This window comes from Poecilia reticulata, linkage group LG7, assembly GCF_000633615.1.
Source record: "Poecilia reticulata strain Guanapo linkage group LG7, Guppy_female_1.0+MT, whole genome shotgun sequence".
Lineage (NCBI taxonomy): Eukaryota > Metazoa > Chordata > Actinopteri > Cyprinodontiformes > Poeciliidae > Poecilia > Poecilia reticulata.
The window spans coordinates 12,543,602-12,560,551 of NC_024337.1; the positions used below are offsets into that span (position 1 = coordinate 12,543,602).

The 16,950-nt window shown below is 37.0% G+C and overlaps 1 protein-coding gene across 10 annotated transcripts in view; it reads left to right on the plus strand.

Annotated features, from left to right (window-relative positions):
• ubr4 (ubiquitin protein ligase E3 component n-recognin 4) overlaps positions 1 to 16,950 on the plus strand; it is a 48,136-nt gene that overhangs the window by 1,143 nt on the left and 30,043 nt on the right. For 6 of the 10 annotated variants that reach the window (XM_008413476.2, XM_017305794.1, XM_017305792.1 and 3 more), the window contains exons 2-32: positions 1,736 to 1,833; positions 1,933 to 2,036; positions 2,213 to 2,342; positions 2,495 to 2,640; positions 2,817 to 2,916; positions 3,012 to 3,153; positions 3,281 to 3,405; positions 3,895 to 4,019; positions 4,479 to 4,538; positions 4,674 to 4,864; positions 5,415 to 5,514; positions 7,252 to 7,389; positions 7,655 to 7,772; positions 8,253 to 8,294; positions 11,300 to 11,487; positions 11,610 to 11,766; positions 11,849 to 11,934; positions 12,055 to 12,224; positions 12,936 to 13,215; positions 13,805 to 13,937; positions 14,056 to 14,135; positions 14,237 to 14,365; positions 14,521 to 14,703; positions 14,979 to 15,101; positions 15,188 to 15,417; positions 15,523 to 15,641; positions 15,744 to 15,841; positions 16,034 to 16,191; positions 16,305 to 16,511; positions 16,621 to 16,722; positions 16,796 to 16,896. In XM_008413476.2, coding sequence (XP_008411698.1) covers positions 1,736 to 1,833; positions 1,933 to 2,036; positions 2,213 to 2,342; positions 2,495 to 2,640; positions 2,817 to 2,916; positions 3,012 to 3,153; positions 3,281 to 3,405; positions 3,895 to 4,019; positions 4,479 to 4,538; positions 4,674 to 4,864; positions 5,415 to 5,514; positions 7,252 to 7,389; positions 7,655 to 7,772; positions 8,253 to 8,294; positions 11,300 to 11,487; positions 11,610 to 11,766; positions 11,849 to 11,934; positions 12,055 to 12,224; positions 12,936 to 13,215; positions 13,805 to 13,937; positions 14,056 to 14,135; positions 14,237 to 14,365; positions 14,521 to 14,703; positions 14,979 to 15,101; positions 15,188 to 15,417; positions 15,523 to 15,641; positions 15,744 to 15,841; positions 16,034 to 16,191; positions 16,305 to 16,511; positions 16,621 to 16,722; positions 16,796 to 16,896 — 4,163 coding nt within the window. The remainder of the gene's footprint in view (positions 1 to 1,735; positions 1,834 to 1,932; positions 2,037 to 2,212; positions 2,343 to 2,494; positions 2,641 to 2,816; positions 2,917 to 3,011; positions 3,154 to 3,280; positions 3,406 to 3,894; positions 4,020 to 4,478; positions 4,539 to 4,673; positions 4,865 to 5,414; positions 5,515 to 7,251; positions 7,390 to 7,654; positions 7,773 to 8,252; positions 8,295 to 11,299; positions 11,488 to 11,609; positions 11,767 to 11,848; positions 11,935 to 12,054; positions 12,225 to 12,935; positions 13,216 to 13,804; positions 13,938 to 14,055; positions 14,136 to 14,236; positions 14,366 to 14,520; positions 14,704 to 14,978; positions 15,102 to 15,187; positions 15,418 to 15,522; positions 15,642 to 15,743; positions 15,842 to 16,033; positions 16,192 to 16,304; positions 16,512 to 16,620; positions 16,723 to 16,795; positions 16,897 to 16,950) is intronic. The other 4 variants (XM_017305791.1, XM_017305793.1, XM_017305795.1 and 1 more) reach the window with 2 other exon arrangements.

Genomic DNA, 16,950 nt, shown 5'->3' on the forward strand with positions numbered 1-16,950 from the left:
GTAACATATCCTCAAAGAATACTCCTGAGTTATGTTTCTGCAGTTAAATATTTCATTTGACTGAATACTTTTGCTGCTGATGCTGTTCTTGTATCAGAAGTTAATGTTTGAAGAAGACGGCTGTTTACTTTTTATAGGAATTGACCAAAACTGAAGGTAAGAAGATGGCAAAGTAACAAAATGACCAGCAGTCATAAACACTTTTACTTTTACACGTTTCACTCAGTTGTCTTGTGTAAAATACCTGAACTATTGCAATTTTCTGAGTTAAAATCAATCCACTTCCACCGCACTTAAATGGCACGTTCTCATTATTTTCCCATTACAAAGAAGGCCTACATGAACAGTCATATTTGTAGATAAATTGGGTTTACCAATTGAAAGTTCCTCAAGCTCATGGAAAGGAATGCTACACTTAAGCAATATTTCAGTGGCTTTTATTTATTTACTACTTTTTTTTTTAAATTGAGAGAGGTGGTACCAGTGATTAACTGTTACTTAATAGTTAAAATAATTTAAGATTTTTTTTTATTTAATTTTTTTACATTTTACCACAAAGTTATATCAAAATAATAAAAAAATTGAAGCTCAGGAGCTCATAAAACTTTAATGTTACTTGGTCCAAGATTTACAAGCAACTTGGTTTTGGCTAAATCTAATCCTACACACACACAATTGTTTTTTGACGCAATAAATAAACACAAGCAACAACCAATTTAATACAACATTACAGTTAAAGTTGGTGTAGGTGTTAAATCATTTTGTCTAATAAAGGCTGTGTGGGTTGAAGAGGACTGCCTAACTACAAACACTATATTTGGACTGAGTTTTACATCTCAGTAATATATGTAACATGACAATATGTGACACGTTCAGCCTGCAAAAAACATTGGAAATATTTTGTAATCACAGTATTGCTGTACACAATATACATACGTATGTATATATGTAAGAACTTCATGGACTGTAAAAGTGTTAATTAAGTACCAAGCATTTATGATGCCTATGCATACAATACATTTTGTGACATTTGTTGTTTAAAGCAGTTTAGTTTTAAAATGTTATTAAGAAACTAAAGCTGAGTTGTTTCATTGCTAAAACAGGAAATGTCGGCCTAAAGCAACTTTTCCTGTAAAATCTTCATTAAATGAAAATGTTTAACTTTAATTCTTTTTCCAGTAGCTGGATAAACTACTAACTATCTGGGGTCTGCTTGAACTCAAAACAGAAATACACTTTTTAATTATTTGTTGTATTATATAATTACTGCGACATTGGCCAAAATGATTGCATATCTTCCTAACTACAAGCAGCCCTTGCCTTCGTGATAATTTCTTATTGACTGTTTATATATTTGCTCAAATATGAAGGACGACGCAGATAATCTGTTTTCTTTAGCAATAGCATTATATTCTCCATTTTGTGGAGTAACCAGCTTCAAACCAGAAAGTTTATGAAAAAATATTCCTCAACCTGAGCTGCTGAAACCATCGAGGAGGTTTCTGCATCCTTAGTGTAACTTTGTAGTTCTGAATTTTGTTTGGAATGAATATATATGTGTATGTTTTGCTGTATTACATTTCATGAAAACATCAAAACAAAGACTTTTTTTTTTTTACAGTTTTTTTTGAGGGCATTATATTCATGACTGCAAATTTAAGCTAAAATTAGGAAAGACGCTGTAAAAATTCTCATCTTGTGGTTTGTTACATGCTGTCCAACCTTTTATTTGCAGTGAATCGGACATTCTTCACCACGACAAACAATATGAGCCTTTCTACTCCTCATTCGTGGCTCTTTCTGCACATTACATCACCACAGTTTGTGGTCAAAGTACGTATACTTAATGTTCTGTTTTGTGTTAGGGATAAGACGCTGTCATTCTAAATAAATAAATCGAATGATTTTGACTGTTTTGTTTTTATTTTCCAGTACCAAGAAATCAGCTGTTGTCGGTGGCTGCAGCGTGCAAAGTACTGATTGAATTTTCATTGCTGCGATTGGAGAATCCAGATGAAGCATGTGCTGTATCACAGGTCAGATTTTTGAAAAAGTGCAGGAAGAAAATTGTATTATTTTCAGACTTCATTCAGTGGTTTATAAGGTTCTGAAGAGACGGACTGCTTCTGTCTGCCACTTTAATTCTGCATAAATTAACGCTATCCAATTTTTGTTTGCGTATTGCACTTACATTGTATTATTTCTTCTACAGAAACACCTGATTCTTCTAATAAAAGGACTTTGCACTGGCTGCAGCAGGCTGGATCGCACAGAGATCATTACATTTACCGCTATGATGAAGTCTGCCAAGTTGCCTCAAACTATCAAGACCCTCTCGGACGGTGAGTATCCCAAAGCAAACAAAAGTCATTAGAAAACATAATTTGTATTTTTTTATTTTTTTTTGTGAAGAAAACAAGCAAAATCCCATTAGAGAAAGAATGTCTAAATTATTTGTGGCTCATATAAAAGCGTGTCTTTTTTTTTTGTCTAGTGGAAGATCAGAAGGAGTTACCCAGTGTTGTGAGCCCTGAACTTCGACAAAAAGAAGTGCAAATGAACTTCTTTAATCAGTTGACTTCAGTTTTTAACCCGGATCTTACCAGCATCTTGGCTTCACCATCGGCAGCGCACATGCAGGTCAGCGTGATCCATTGATAACGGTTAAAGTTAACCAAATTTATATTTAATTAACTCATATTAAACTTGTTCTATGTAGGGAATTTCCTGGTTTAGATCTATTTGAATTCTTTGTCACTGTTTTGTTTGAAAAAAAAGCTCATCGTACTTATTTCTCAAATCCCCAAACTTTGCAGGCTGAGAGTGACACAGATGACCAAACCACAGATCAAGCTGTTCAGGCCAAAATGAAGAATGCGTTTGTCTCTCAGAATGTGTCGAGCTTACAGGAACTTGGTCAGTAGTTCCCCATCAGATGCAGTGCAGTAACTTGGGTTGTGACTAATTTGGCTGTAACAGTGTGTTTTATACCCTGTGTTTGTGTCTCCCAGGTGGGTCTGAAAAGTTACTACGGGTGTGTTTAAACCTGCCGTACTTTCTACGTTACATCAATCGGTTCCAAGATGCGGTTTCAGCCAACTCTTTCTTCATCATGCCGGCTACGGTGGCCGACGCCACTGCTGTCCGCAATGGGTGCGTACTTGTTCGTTAAATCTAATCTATGATCTGGTTTGGAATTATAGAAATGTCTTTGTGTATGCTTTGAACTCTCTACATGTTTTTTTTTTGCCTACTAAAATTATATAAAATTTCTGTCTAGATTTCACTCACTGGTGATTGATGTCACCATGGCTCTGGACACACTGTCCCTTCCTGTACTGGAACCTCTGACCCCAGGAAGACTACGGGATATGACCGTGCTGGCCCTTAGCTGTCTTTATGCCGGTGGGTGTAAAACGTATTTGGTAAAAATAAAGCGAAACGTCTTCTAGCTCAATCTTTTATGAATTTGATCAACTAAATAAAGATTGACCAGTGGAGAATCAAGTTTTGGAATGATCTTCAGCAGACAAATATTTTAAGGCAATACACTTAACATGCTAAATATTGTGCTGAAGTTTCTTTGCCACAATCATCAAGAGCAACTGACTGCAACAAGGCTGTCTGCAAAGACATGACAGAAAGGACACAGAAATATCTTCTGATTTCAGTATCTTTTCTGCTCTGCAAGAATATAAAAAAAAAAAGTGTGAAGAATTATTTACATTTCCAGATTTCCTTTATTGATGTCTTCTTCCTTCTGTCCCCCCACCCACCTTCCTTCTATCCTCGCAACCTTCCTTTGTTACAAACATCTGTCTTTCTTTCTGTCTTTCTGTGAGTTTTTTTTTTTATTGAATTGCTGAATTTAAAAGTACTTTATGTGTTTTGTAGGCGTGAGTGTGGCCACTTGCATGGCAATCCTTCAGGTGGGCAGCGGATTGCAGCTTCGCTCTGCCTCTACTGGAACTAAAGAAGAGGACTACGAAAATGACGCTGCCACCATTGTTCAGAAATGTGTAAGTGCCAGAAGTACAAAATTATTGATGGTTTAGCCAATGTTTAGGCATTAAAACTAAAGCTCTTTAAATGGATCTGCGTGTGTGTTTTTTAACACAAAGTCTAGTTATTTATTTATATTTATTGATCCATTTATTTATGCTTTGTGTTGTAATTCTCTGTGAAGAAATGCTTATAGACTTGCATGGCTGTTTCAAAAAATAGCAGTGTAAATGGACAAAATTACTTATTTATTGCAAATCATGTATATTTTGAATTTAAATAATGATTTTTTAAAAGGCTTTTAATTTAGGTTACCAAAGCTTAAACACCATATTTAGTTTGGTCAAACATTAAATGTAAAGAGATGCCAGAGCTTTTAATAAAAATGTTTTGTATTCTTTTATTGATGCTCTTGCTCTTTTCCCTTTTGAAACATATAAAAAAATATTACAAATACAAAATCTGTGTTCCAACAGTTGGAGATCTACGAAATGATTGGGCAAGCGATCAGCAACTCTCGCCGAGCTGGAGGAGAGGTGAGTGCCAGGTTTGATTAGAAAACTAGAACAGCTAAAGAAACGTGTGCCCTGCACTTTCTGTCCTTTATATGATAAATGCCTTTTTTTAATGTTCAACTTAAGGACACATTTTGTGACTCTGTTGTACTTCAGCATTATCAGAACTTCCAGCTGCTTGGAGCCTGGTGCCTCTTAAACAGCCTGTACCTAATTCTGAACCTGAGCCCGACCGCCCTGGCAGACAAAGGCAAAGAGAAGGATCCCCTGGCTGCTCTGCGTGTCCGGGATATTGCTGCTCGCACCAAGGATGGCGCAGGATCGCCAAAACTTGGCCCTGGCAAAGGGTGATTTTAAATTATTAAAATAAAAATAAATACATATGTGTACACTTAAGACAGCATGACTTAATGTCCCATGTTTAGTTATCTTTTAATTTTACAAGCATGTTTCTGCTGGCTGAATATGTTAATGTTTTGGAGTGAATTAGCCAGAGTCCCTATTGAGGCTGACAGAGAATCTGTGGAGGAAGTTAAAGATTAATTTGGTGGAGAGGAATCCTTCCAGTCTCACAGATTTATAGCTCATCACCAAAAATAAATCATCAAAATAACAGTGGGAACATGCAAAATGCTGGTCAGCAGTTATAAGAAGAGCTTGATTGCTGAAATATCTGATAAATGCTGGAATCTATTAAATATTTTATGTTATTTGTTTAGTTCTTACTGTTGATTTTGGCCAATTTTTATATATTCTTAAAACAATCCTGGTAAATGGGTCTCATAAAAAAATAATTCTGTAAAAAGCAATTACTAAGTAACTACTTAGAGATTTTTTAAACAGTTTTGGTGTTCAAATTAATTTTTGCTTCTGTTTTTGTGCTCATTTTTTCTCAAGACACCAAGGGTTTGGAATATTGTCTGTAATACTGGCCAATCACGCCATCAAACTTTTGACCTCGCTCTTCCAGGATTTGCAAGTGGAGGCTTTGCACCGGGTGAGTTCAGTTCTCAGCGGTCATGGTTGTTTCCTATTGTATTGTTATCTTATTAAACGATTGTACTGCTATTTTTTAATCATACATCTATGATGCCGTGGTGTTATTATCAGCAGCAGCATTCATGAATAATCACATTTTGTTAATTTTAAGAATCCATTACCTCCAAAACGCGACATTTTACACTTGATTAGTTGAGGTGAAGAAACGGCTCTACATTCGGCAAAACAAATTTCAGTTACTTATAAATGACATTTTACTGTTGCAAAGTGATTAGGAGCCTGATAGTCTTGTTGCTGACATGTTGACAAAATTGAAAGCAGTAATTGCTCTGAAAAGGTGTCATTTAATTCTTTTGGACGTTTTCAGTTTTGGTCGTTCTTAGGTAAAGTTAGGAGCTGCCTGGGGATGTTTTGATGTTTTGATTAGGGCTTTGTAATATCGATTTTGCGATATATATTGATATTTTCTTTCCTAGAAAAATATCGATATTCATCCGCAAGTATCGAAACATCCAACTGTCATCTTGCTCACTCACTGCTTGCTTCGCCAGGAGAGTGATTAGGTCATCAGCCTTAGAGTGATTCCTTCAGATGTTAAGGGTCAAGGTTAAAAAGGTATCAAACTATTCAGAGCAGGGTACTTGGGCCACTTTATTTACTTTACAAATACATGTAAGCTACAGTTTGTACTGTTTCAATTAAAAGAAACATGTTTTCTCACCACTTCTTTGATTAATTTTGTCCAGCTGTCGACTTTTAAGTCTGTGTCCATGTCCAACCAGAGCCAGGTATTGTGTAGTTGGTGCTTTTAATCAGTTTTCAGTTAAATTAATTCAATTCAACTCTATAACAGTCACAAAATGTCACCAAAATCACTCTGTCCCTATAAAATTTTTCAGAAAATCGCAAGTGTATTGAATTGTATCGTTTGCTGAATATCACAATATATATCGTACCGTGAGCAGAATATCGTGTATCGTATTGTGAGATTATTGTATCACTACAGCCCTAGTTTTGATGTGTTACTAGGGGGTTGCTTTGTACTCAATTTAACCACCAATGACTGAAAATAATTTTCAACTGTGTGTTTATATTCTACTGTAACAAGACGTGGTGCAAGAGACCACTCCCTACTATTTTTGGCTTAATCAGGGATTATGTCAGTTCATGTTTTGTAAGAATAAACTCACCCAAATGGGGATCAGAATCACAAATGATAGAAACTATGTAAAGCGTACAGAAAATATATATTTAATTTCTGCCAGATATTTCATTATTTATCTTGATGATTTACAAAAACATCAAAATACATAGACAAACAGAAACCCAGGAACCTGAGTTCAAGTGGCAACATGGGAGTGAGAAATGGGGGTGCCAGGTGGCAAGAGGTCGAATGACCCAGCATCTTCTGAGAACATTTTAGCCATTAACACTTGGTTCTCGGTGTTAATGGCTAAAATGTGTTAAACACAAGTCTTTAACGCTTTTGGTTTGTGAATGTTCTGTAACTCTTGCCAAGTCGCACACCGTCTTTAACAGCCAACGAAATGAAGATGTGCAGGTTTGCAAACCAGTCAAGTTAGTATTCACGGACTGCTGGTAGGATTTATCGAGTTTCAGTGGTACAACATTTTGCCACACAACTTAGAAGCATATGTCATGTGCAGAATTAAATATACAACTAAACTCTGTGAGTAATGTTTCTTCTTTATAATCGCCTTCCCCCTTTCTGCAGGGGTGGGCAAGTGATGGACCACCTGCCGAGCTCAACATCATGGCACAAAGCACGTCAATCCAGAGGGTCCAAAGGCTCATCGACTCTGTTCCTCTCACAAATCTTCTCTTCACCCTCCTCTCCACCTCTTACAAAAAGGTGCAGATTATAATGTAGTTTGAAAATACTTGGGGAATAAATTAGATGGTTTTCATAATGTAGCTTCACATAAAGCAATAGCTAAAAGGATTCATTGTAACCAGAGAAGTATATTGACCTTTAAAACAATGACATAAAACATTTTTCTTGCATCTTTTTTTAAAAGTTTTTGTCGGGGACTTGTTTCAAAACACAGGAATAATGCATACTATTTACTGTAGATGTTATAGTTAAGGCTCTGGTGTGTTTTCTTTTTTTTTTTCAGGCTTGTGTTCTGCAGCGCCAAAGAAAGGGCTCAGTTAGCAGTGATGCCAGTGCGTCGACAGATTCAAACACCTACTATGAAGACGATTTCAGCAGCACGGAGGAGGACAGCAGCCAAGGTACTTTATTTTTCTGGATTCAGGAAAAGGATCAACACTTCAGATGGCCTAACAAATGCTAGAATATATTCCAATAAAGCAGTTTAAATTTGGGGATTTTAAGTCATAGGGAAGGAGCAGCGTATTTGCATGCATAGTAGGAAAAATAAATACTATGGGAGACCTTTGAGATGAAGGGAAATGTTTTTGCTGTTTAAAACGGGGGACTTTTGTTTAGAAATTCTGGTGGGTAACTACATGATTTTACTATCTGAAAATACAGGAAAAAAATGTTCTAAAGCAAGTACATTTTTGAGATTTAAAATGGTCAAATGACCATGGATTTTGTAGAAATAAAAAAGCTGTTTTTTTTTTTTTAGCTAAATGTCAGTCAGGAAATGGCAGCAGTGAAAGATAAATGCATATATGCACACAGTGATGTTCATTTTTCTTCCCTTCCTTAAACAATGCCAGTTTAGTTGACAGTGTTTACTATTTCAGCAGAAAGAAGAGAGGAGAAGACAAGTGCAGCTTGTGTCTCAGGTCAGCAGTTTTCTGTCCTCAGGTTAAAGACTTGGTGTCCACATCGCTGTCTTAGATTCATTTTCTTTTTTTTGTTATGTTACACAAATTAGACTCTTGAGTTATCAACCTAATCCTCTAAAAATGATTAAGCCAGAGATGAACAGCCATGTAAAAGTAAAAAAAAAAAAAAAAAATACTATAAAAATAGTATTTTCTTGTGATTCTTATCAGCTATTTCACATTGTTTCTGTCAGAGGTTCATCTGTGGCTCGCTGTCTTTCTAAGGATAATACCAATGCTCCTAAATGTGGGTGCTTATTAAATTTAGTACGAAAACAATCATTAGAGCTGACTGATAAACCGAAAGTAAACTGTATTGTAATCTACAATGAAAGAGTGAAGCTCCTTGTATGCTTGGAATCTTTTTCTTTTGCTTTCTATATTTAGAGCACTTATCTCTTCCAATCTGCGGCTATGATTACCTCGCTGTTGTTTTTCCACAACAGCATGTGACAGAAAAACATAGTTTATTATCAGAGCACAAAATATAACCTGGATTTTCACTGGAAAAATTGCATAACACTGTTCAAATCGCATGGTCTGTTGATATTTAACAACGCATGTTTTCTAAAAACTAATCAGAGCCTCTGGTTTGAAACTGGCATTATTATTGTTTATATTTATTGGTAATAACGAGCAAATACTAACCTAGTTGCCTAATGCAGCTCTGAACTGTGTTTGATAATTTTTTGTCACATTTCAAGACAAAAAAAAAAATTAACAGGTAAATTACCAAAGCCGATGTGACTTTAGAAGTCCTTTAACGCAGACTTGTCATTAGTTTAGTTTTCAAATTTTAACCGTTGGTTGTTATTGAGGTAGATCTGGACTCTTGAATAAAACAGAAGAACCCACATCAAAATATTGGTATCATTCTTGAATACAGTCACTTTAAGTTGTACGTGAAGGTCTGAAACACAAAATGCTTCATCTTGCCGTCACCTAAAAAGTTTTGATTTATGTGTTTTGCATGCAGATGTGAAGAACAGCTTGATGTGATGTTCTTTTAAAAACATAAAAGCTGTCTCTCTCTCTCTCTTTTTTTTCTGTCTTGAAATGACTTCACTGTTGTTGGATAGCATCACCGACAGGCTTGAATGTTTTGTGTGTTGTGGGTCAGAGGACAGACGAAAGGGTTGGCATGATGGAGTAAATTGAGGCTTAAATTTTCAAATGGGGAGGGTTTGTGTTGGTGGTGGAATCATTTTATGTTAATCGACATATTTTTATGTGGATAGGATTTACCAGGTTGTTTGTTTTGTTGTTAAAAATGTGAGGGGCAAAGATTTGTGGCCAGTTTTCAATCATTTTGTTTTTTTAAAGCTCTGACCTGCTGAAACCATCTTTTGCCTGATTCTAATTTCTCCAAAGGAACTCTAATAATAACTCGCCTTATGTATGTCAACAACTATTGAATGCTTATATTAGGAACAGAGGCAACAAGGCTAAACTCTGTTTGAACTGCAGTTTAGTTTTAGATATCTTTTTGTGCCTTCTTTATGTTTCAGCAACTGTTTCATACTAAAGATGGCTAACTTGGTGTTCTTTTCTTAGCAACAATATCAAAGCCAAAGAATGTTATTTTCTTGGAAAAGCTTAGCTATGAAGTATTTACTGAGTAGAATTAACATTTTTCTAGTAATGAAGGATATTATATGATCTCAATACTTGGAAGGTTCTTTGTCACAGCTTATCTTTTTAAAACATAATAAAATTCTATGAAAAAGACTATAATAAACTTATAGATTTCAAAACAAATACACTTAAGAAAAGGGGGGGAGAAAACCCTTTTTCCTGAGATGAAATCAGACAAAAATGTCCTGTTTAGCTCATTTAAAAGTACTAAAGAAAATGTATGTAACTGGGTTAAATAAACATTTAGTCTGATTTAGAAAGGGACCAGTTATGTTTTCATACAGCATATGTAAACATTCAGCTGTGTGACAGCCTCACTAGTCTGAACTTTGAGGTTAAAGTCATTAAAAGAACTTGTTTGCCTGAGCAAACAAGTTCTCTAGGCACTCTGGGCACTCTAGGCACTCTAGATGCCTAGAGTGAACAATAATAATTCACTCTAGGCATCCATTTACACAGACGGAAAAACGTTTGATTAGACACAATGTCCTGCCTGATGAGTAACCTAAAATAACATTTAAGAAGTTGACCAGTTTTTGTTCATAAAGTGGAGTTAGCAACAATCTATGATACTTGATGAATATTTTTTGTGTCATTATGTCAGATCTAAACTCCTGACACATTTTTGTCTAATAAATTATGGCCCCCATTTAATAATATGACTGTGAGATATTATCATTTTTGTGAGCCAGAGGTTGCCTTGTACAGTAAAGAGATATGTATTCTGCATAAAGTGTTGGAATGTGACCCTAGTATCATTTGTCTGAATGTTGCCTGTGTCACAAATGCATGAATAAGAATGTGCTCAATCAGAAGCTGCTACTAAACAGATTTTAGAAATAGAACATTACATGAACCTGATGGTGAAAAACATATTTTAAAGAAAGAAAACTAAGAATTTGCTCTATGGAACTGGTTGTTCAAACATTTAAGGTCAAGAAATACAGCTTTAATTTAATTAATTTGCTTTTGTTTTAATATGTAACCTATACAAACAAATACAGTTGTTTATAATAATAAACAATAATAATTCACTCTTGCAATCTGATGCGGTGCTATCCAGTTACAAATTCGTCCTTATTCTTAGTTCTGTAATTATTTATGAGGGTTAGAACACAAAAAGAAACCAAAACAAGAATATTCACTATCTACTTTGGTCCTTGGCTGTTGTCCACTGCTTGTGCTGCGAAAGATGTCATGAACCAATGTGAAGCTTTTTATGTTTTCTATTGTACCCCCACAAATGGCTTGTTGTAGACGTGGAACATGTTTTCTTTTTCAGTTTCACTTGAATCAATGCGGTTAAATTACCTGAATTTCTTTGGCAGATGACGACAGTGAACCCATCCTTGGACTGTGGTTTGAAGAGGCCATTTCACCTACCAAAGACAAAGTGGCTCCTCCACCCCCTCCCCCTCCTCCGCCCCTGGAGACGTCACCCAGACTCAAGAGTCCCAGCAAACAGAATCCAAGCGAGAACGGCAACATTTTAGCAGGTCGGAAGGATCCGGAAATGGTAAATCACCTCTATTTTCATAAACTTTTAATAAAATTGGCCTATTTCCTAAGGGCTTATAGATGTTTTAGTTTTTAAACAACATCCTGTGGCGCCACTCTGACCCGTAACCGTTCTTGTAGTTCCTCAGTTTGGCCTCCAGCATTCTGAACTTCATCACCACCTCAATGCTGAAGTCCAGGAACAACTTCATCCGCAACTACGTCAGCGTCTCTCTTACAGAGCAGCACATGGCGACGCTTGCCAGCATCATCAAAGACGTGGATAAAGATGTCAAAGGTATGCTTTGCCAAACAATACACGTTTTTGTTCATAGCTTTACAAAATATGAAGAAGAGTGTGTCATGTTTTTGTCTCTTAGGTTCCTCAGATGAAGTGTTTGCTTTAGCTCTGTACCACTTCAACCACACTCTAGTCACCTCAGATCTTCCATCTCCGGTTTTGCAGGCAAGACATTTTTTTAATGCTTTACCATTTCCTAAAGATTATGGGACATTTGTAGCCTATAAGTAAAAGGTAATGGCTGGTGAGAATAATTTTTTTCTTTTTGCATCTTATCTTTCACAGAACACCCTCCTGCAACAGCTGGGTGTTGCTCCCTTCTCAGAAGGTCCCTGGCCTCTGTACATTCACCCTCAGTCATTGTCGGTTCTCTCCAGACTTCTCCTCATCTGGCAGCACAAAGCCAGCATGCAGGGAGAACCAGATGTGCCGGAGTGCATGAAAGTTTGGGAAAGGTAGGATTATCATAGAAGTATTAATCTGTCCCTATCATGGAGTGTAATTTGTCATTCTTGTCTTGCACCTTGTTTTGTTTTTTCCCCGCTTTTTCTTTTTTTCTTATTTTACATTGCATCATAAAATGTAGGAAGCTATTTTTCTTCATCAGTATTGGTTACAGATTAATGGTTGAAGCTGAACTGTAGTTATCACAACCAGAATATTTTTAAAGCAATTTTGTTGCTTTGTGACCTTTCTGATCCACTTATTGGTTTTATTTATTCTTTAAAGCCCTGATGTCACCAATACTCGTAATGTATTTTGTTTTCTTGTACGTTCAGCAAAACTGTTAAAGTGATGTCAAAATAAATGCATGTCAAGATGATCTCCATCTCCAAAGCTCTGCAAGAACAAAATCAATGGCTGATTTTTTTCCATAATTGTGTTTGCAATGAATCAGGTGGAGTTCATCTGTGTCATTACCGCACTAAGCCATAATATGTTAGAATGCATAATTAAAAATAAATAAACGGGCAGTTTTTTTATTTATTTTCTTTTGGCAGTAATGTTTATAAAAGCGTTTAAATATTTAATAAAATAAAGACATAAACATGGGGAACTCAGTGGTGTATTATTTCTGTAATCACACATCACATTATTCCAGTTTGCTCATGCTTATTTCCCTCTCTTTTGTTTTTTTCCCTGTTTTTTACTGGTCATTACTCCAGATTTCTAGGAACCCTGAAACAGCACACCATCCAGGGCTCTGTCCAGTCAGAGGACGACCTTAATGTGGAACACCTCCAGTTGCTCCTGCTCCTTTTCCACAACCTGTCTGAGCGCGGTCGACGGTCCGTCCTCACCATGCTCACCCAGGCCATTGTTGAAGTGGCACAGAGCAGAGACTCCCAACTGAAGGCGGTACCCCTCAACTTGGCCCGGTTGCTACTGGTTTTTGATTACCTGATGCGTCACTACTCCAAAGCTCCCTTATATCTCTTTGAGCAGGTTAATACTTTATTTAACTAATTGTTTTTTTAATTGAAAGCGCAGATTTTACAAATATTAAGGCTCAATGCATGTCTTAGACTGGAGCAGACAAAGTTTGGTCCTCAGGACATTTGAATAATTTTGCAGATTAAGATGGTGGAATAAATTTGTCCAACCAGTACACCGCAGATTGATTCTTATTATTTAATACTTTTTGGTGCAAGTGTTTCACCAACAAATTGAATCTCCTTAAGATAGAAAATTTTATTTAGAATACAATTTTTTTTATTTTTTTTGGTTTGAATTTAATTTCATAGTAAGTGCAACTAGAAATGAAGTATAGAAAAAGGGTGACTAATGTGCTGTTTTTGTTCCTGAGAATAAACAAAAGTAATTTCTAGATTTAAAAAAAATGCAATCAGTTCATACAATTTTGGGGGTAAATTCAGTTTATTTATTTTTTTCTTCTATTTTAGGTGAAAATAAGACATGTAGGATCTTTGGTTTTACACATCCCTTTTCTATCATAAGTGGCCTACCTTGTTCTTTTCCATAAAATATTTTACTAAGTTTAAAAATTAAACGGCTTGATGAACTTTCATTGCAGGTGCAGTACAACCTCCTCACCCCGCCCTCCGGCGGACCGAGTTCTGTTCAGGAAGGTGGAAAACGTAGCGGTCTCCCGCTTTACTATGGATTCAAAGAGGTGGAGGAGAACTGGGCCAAACACTGTTCAGCAGGTACATCCTAAAAATCACCCAATTTTCTCCCAGCTCTTTTTTTTAAGTCCAGCTGCTCTACTGCTATTACATTAGTAAATCTCTTTAACTCCAAATTAATTTAAAATATTTTTTTAAGATTCAAATGTTCAGCCCAAGTTCTACTGTGTGCTGTCTCCTGAGGCATCTGAAGATGACATCAGCAGGTTGGATAGTAAGGTACAGTTAACTGTCAAATCCTTTCAAATCTGCACAGTTATTAATAATACAGTTCACTGTAAATACCAGTTAATTAAGCCTCTTGCTATTCGTTTTGTCAGGTATTTCCAAAGCTGGTCAGTGGAGCGGTTAAATATGACGAGCTGTATGCGTGGCTGGTCTCACTCCTGGAAGCAGGCTCTCAGTTTGATACAGCCAGAAGACAGGAGAGCAAACCAATCACTCCTGTGGTGGGTTCACCATATCCAAGCTGAGCAAACAAGCTTCGGCTGATATTTTATTGGTGTTTTATGATAATATTTGAGATACCATTAAGAAATATGTCATGTTGATGACTTTGTAAGCTCATTACACGGTCGCCTAATGCTGTTTGAACTTGACACAGGAGGCCTGCTCCCTTCAGTACTACTTCCTGGTTCTCTGGAGAATCCTGGGAGTGTTGCCACCCTCCAAAGCTTTCATGGAGCAGCTGAAGACTGGCTGCAGCGACCCCAGTGAAAGTGACATCCTGCATACGCTGCGGTGGTCCTCACGTCTGCGGGTGTCTACGTACGTTCACTGGATCAAGGTTGGTTTCAGCTTTAAAGTATTACTGCTTGTTTTAAAACCAGAAGAGTCACTGTGGAAAAGTATGTCATTTGACGTCAGCTACTTTTATGTTTTTTTTCCCCACTTTAAATTAGTAATTAAAACTGAAAATTAAAGTTTTTGTTTTCTTATATGTTGTTTATTCAGAGACATTTTATTTGTGGATTAAAAACTGTACAGCACCACACTAAAGTGGTGCTGATTTATCTTTATTAACTTGTGGTTTTTGTGGCACTGTTCTGCCTGCGTCATCAGGAGCACTTGGTAAAGCAGGGAATGAAAGCAGACCAAGCAGCATCTCTGGTTGAGACGACGGTATCAAAGTGCAGCACCGTGAAATATGATGTGGAGCTTGCAGAGGAGTACATTGCCAGACAGGTATTTATTACAACTGTCTCTCTTTGTTCCTTAAACAATATTTTACACCAACGGGTCTCCCTTTGACAAAAAATATTCTGTTTCAGATTTCCACCTTTTCAAGTGTTGATCCGAACGTCGTCCTCCCACTTCACCAGCTGCCCTCCCTGCAAGCTATTTATACTCTGGATGCAGTCATCTCTAAAGTCCAGATTTCATTAGATGAACATTTGTCCAAGGTTGCAATCGAGGCCGACGCCCACAAGTCGTCCGATGTCACAAAAAACTTGCTGCCTGCTACGCTACAGCTCACAGACACTTATACTGCCTTCACAAGGTAAGAATCAACCACTTGTGGAAGCCATTCTAAGTTTGCTCTTGAATCATATTTTCTTAAATATGAAAAGAATATAAGAAGTCTGATTTATCTTTTCTTTACCAGATCCTACCTCCTGTTAAACATCCCAGAGGAAGGTGAAAACAAGCTGACTGATGCAAAGCTCCAAGGTTACGCTGCAGTTCTGTCCATTGGCTCCACACGCTGCAAGGCCAACCTGCTGGGTATATTTTAAATTTTTTTGAACTCCAGGCAAATAACACAATTGCTTTGACAGCTCTGTGTAATATATCAGTTTTAACCTAATCTTAAATTAAACTTTACAGGTCATAACTTGATGCAGAACTTGCCATCGGCTGTACAAACGGTATGTGAGACTTGGAACAGCGTCCACACTAATGAGTTCCCCAACATTGGCTCATGGGTAAGTGAAGAAACTTCTTTTTTTTTTTTTTTTATATACAATTTTGGCTAGAGCTTTTTAGTTAAGATGATCTTTAAATATCTTTGTATACAGTGCATTTGCATGTATTTAAAAATGAGGAAATCAAATAAAAATTGTACCAAGTATTTCTGTCGCTGAAATAAATTTTACTTTCTTTTTTTTTTCTCTCAGCGAAATGCGTTTGCTAATGATACCATCCCATCTGAGAGCTACATCAGTGCCATCCAAGCAGCTCATCTGGGGACTCTGACTTGTCAGTCGTTGCCTTTGGCCTCTTCTCTGAAACACATCCTTCTCTCATTGGTTCGCCTCACCGGTGACCTCATCGTGTAAGTTGCAGTTTCTTTATGTTTTAAAATAAAAAAAAACTTTAGTATCTTAATGAGACTTGATTTCTGTTGGCTGTCTCCTTTTAATGCTGTTGGTCGTCTGTCCCTTTTAGTACAGAAGAGCTGAATCCCACTCAGGTTGTGAGCACGCTGCTGCCCCTGTTGCTGGAGAGCAGCACAGAGTGCGTAGCAGAAATCAGCAGCACCTCACTGGAGCGCATTCTTGGCCCGGCAGAGTCTGACGCCTTCTTGGCCCGCATCTACGAGCGTCTGGTCACAGGATGCTACAATATCATTGCAAATCACTCAGACCCTCACAGGTATACAACAGGAGATGGGATTCATTCATTTCGCTTGTAATATCACAAAAAATATTTTGTTGTGTTGTTGATGAATACAAACAGAAATGGTCTCTGATGTATTTTTTAGCGGCCTGGATGAGTCTGTTCTTGAGGAATGCCTGCAGTATCTGGAGAAGCAGCTCGAGAGCAGCCAGGTCCGAAAAGCGATGGAGGAATTCTTTTCATTCAGGTATCGGTTCTGCTGACGCCGTAGGTAAGCTTATATGTAACATCTTCTTCTTTAACATGCATTTTTTTTTCAGTGGTGAACTTGTCCAGATTATGATGGCCACAGCCAATGAAAATCTGTCTGCAAAGTTCTGCAACAGGGTGCTCAAATTCTTCACCAAGCTTTTCCAGCTCAGTAAGTTTATTTTAGAATAACAACCAGGTATCTTAACTCTCAGTTTTGATCAAT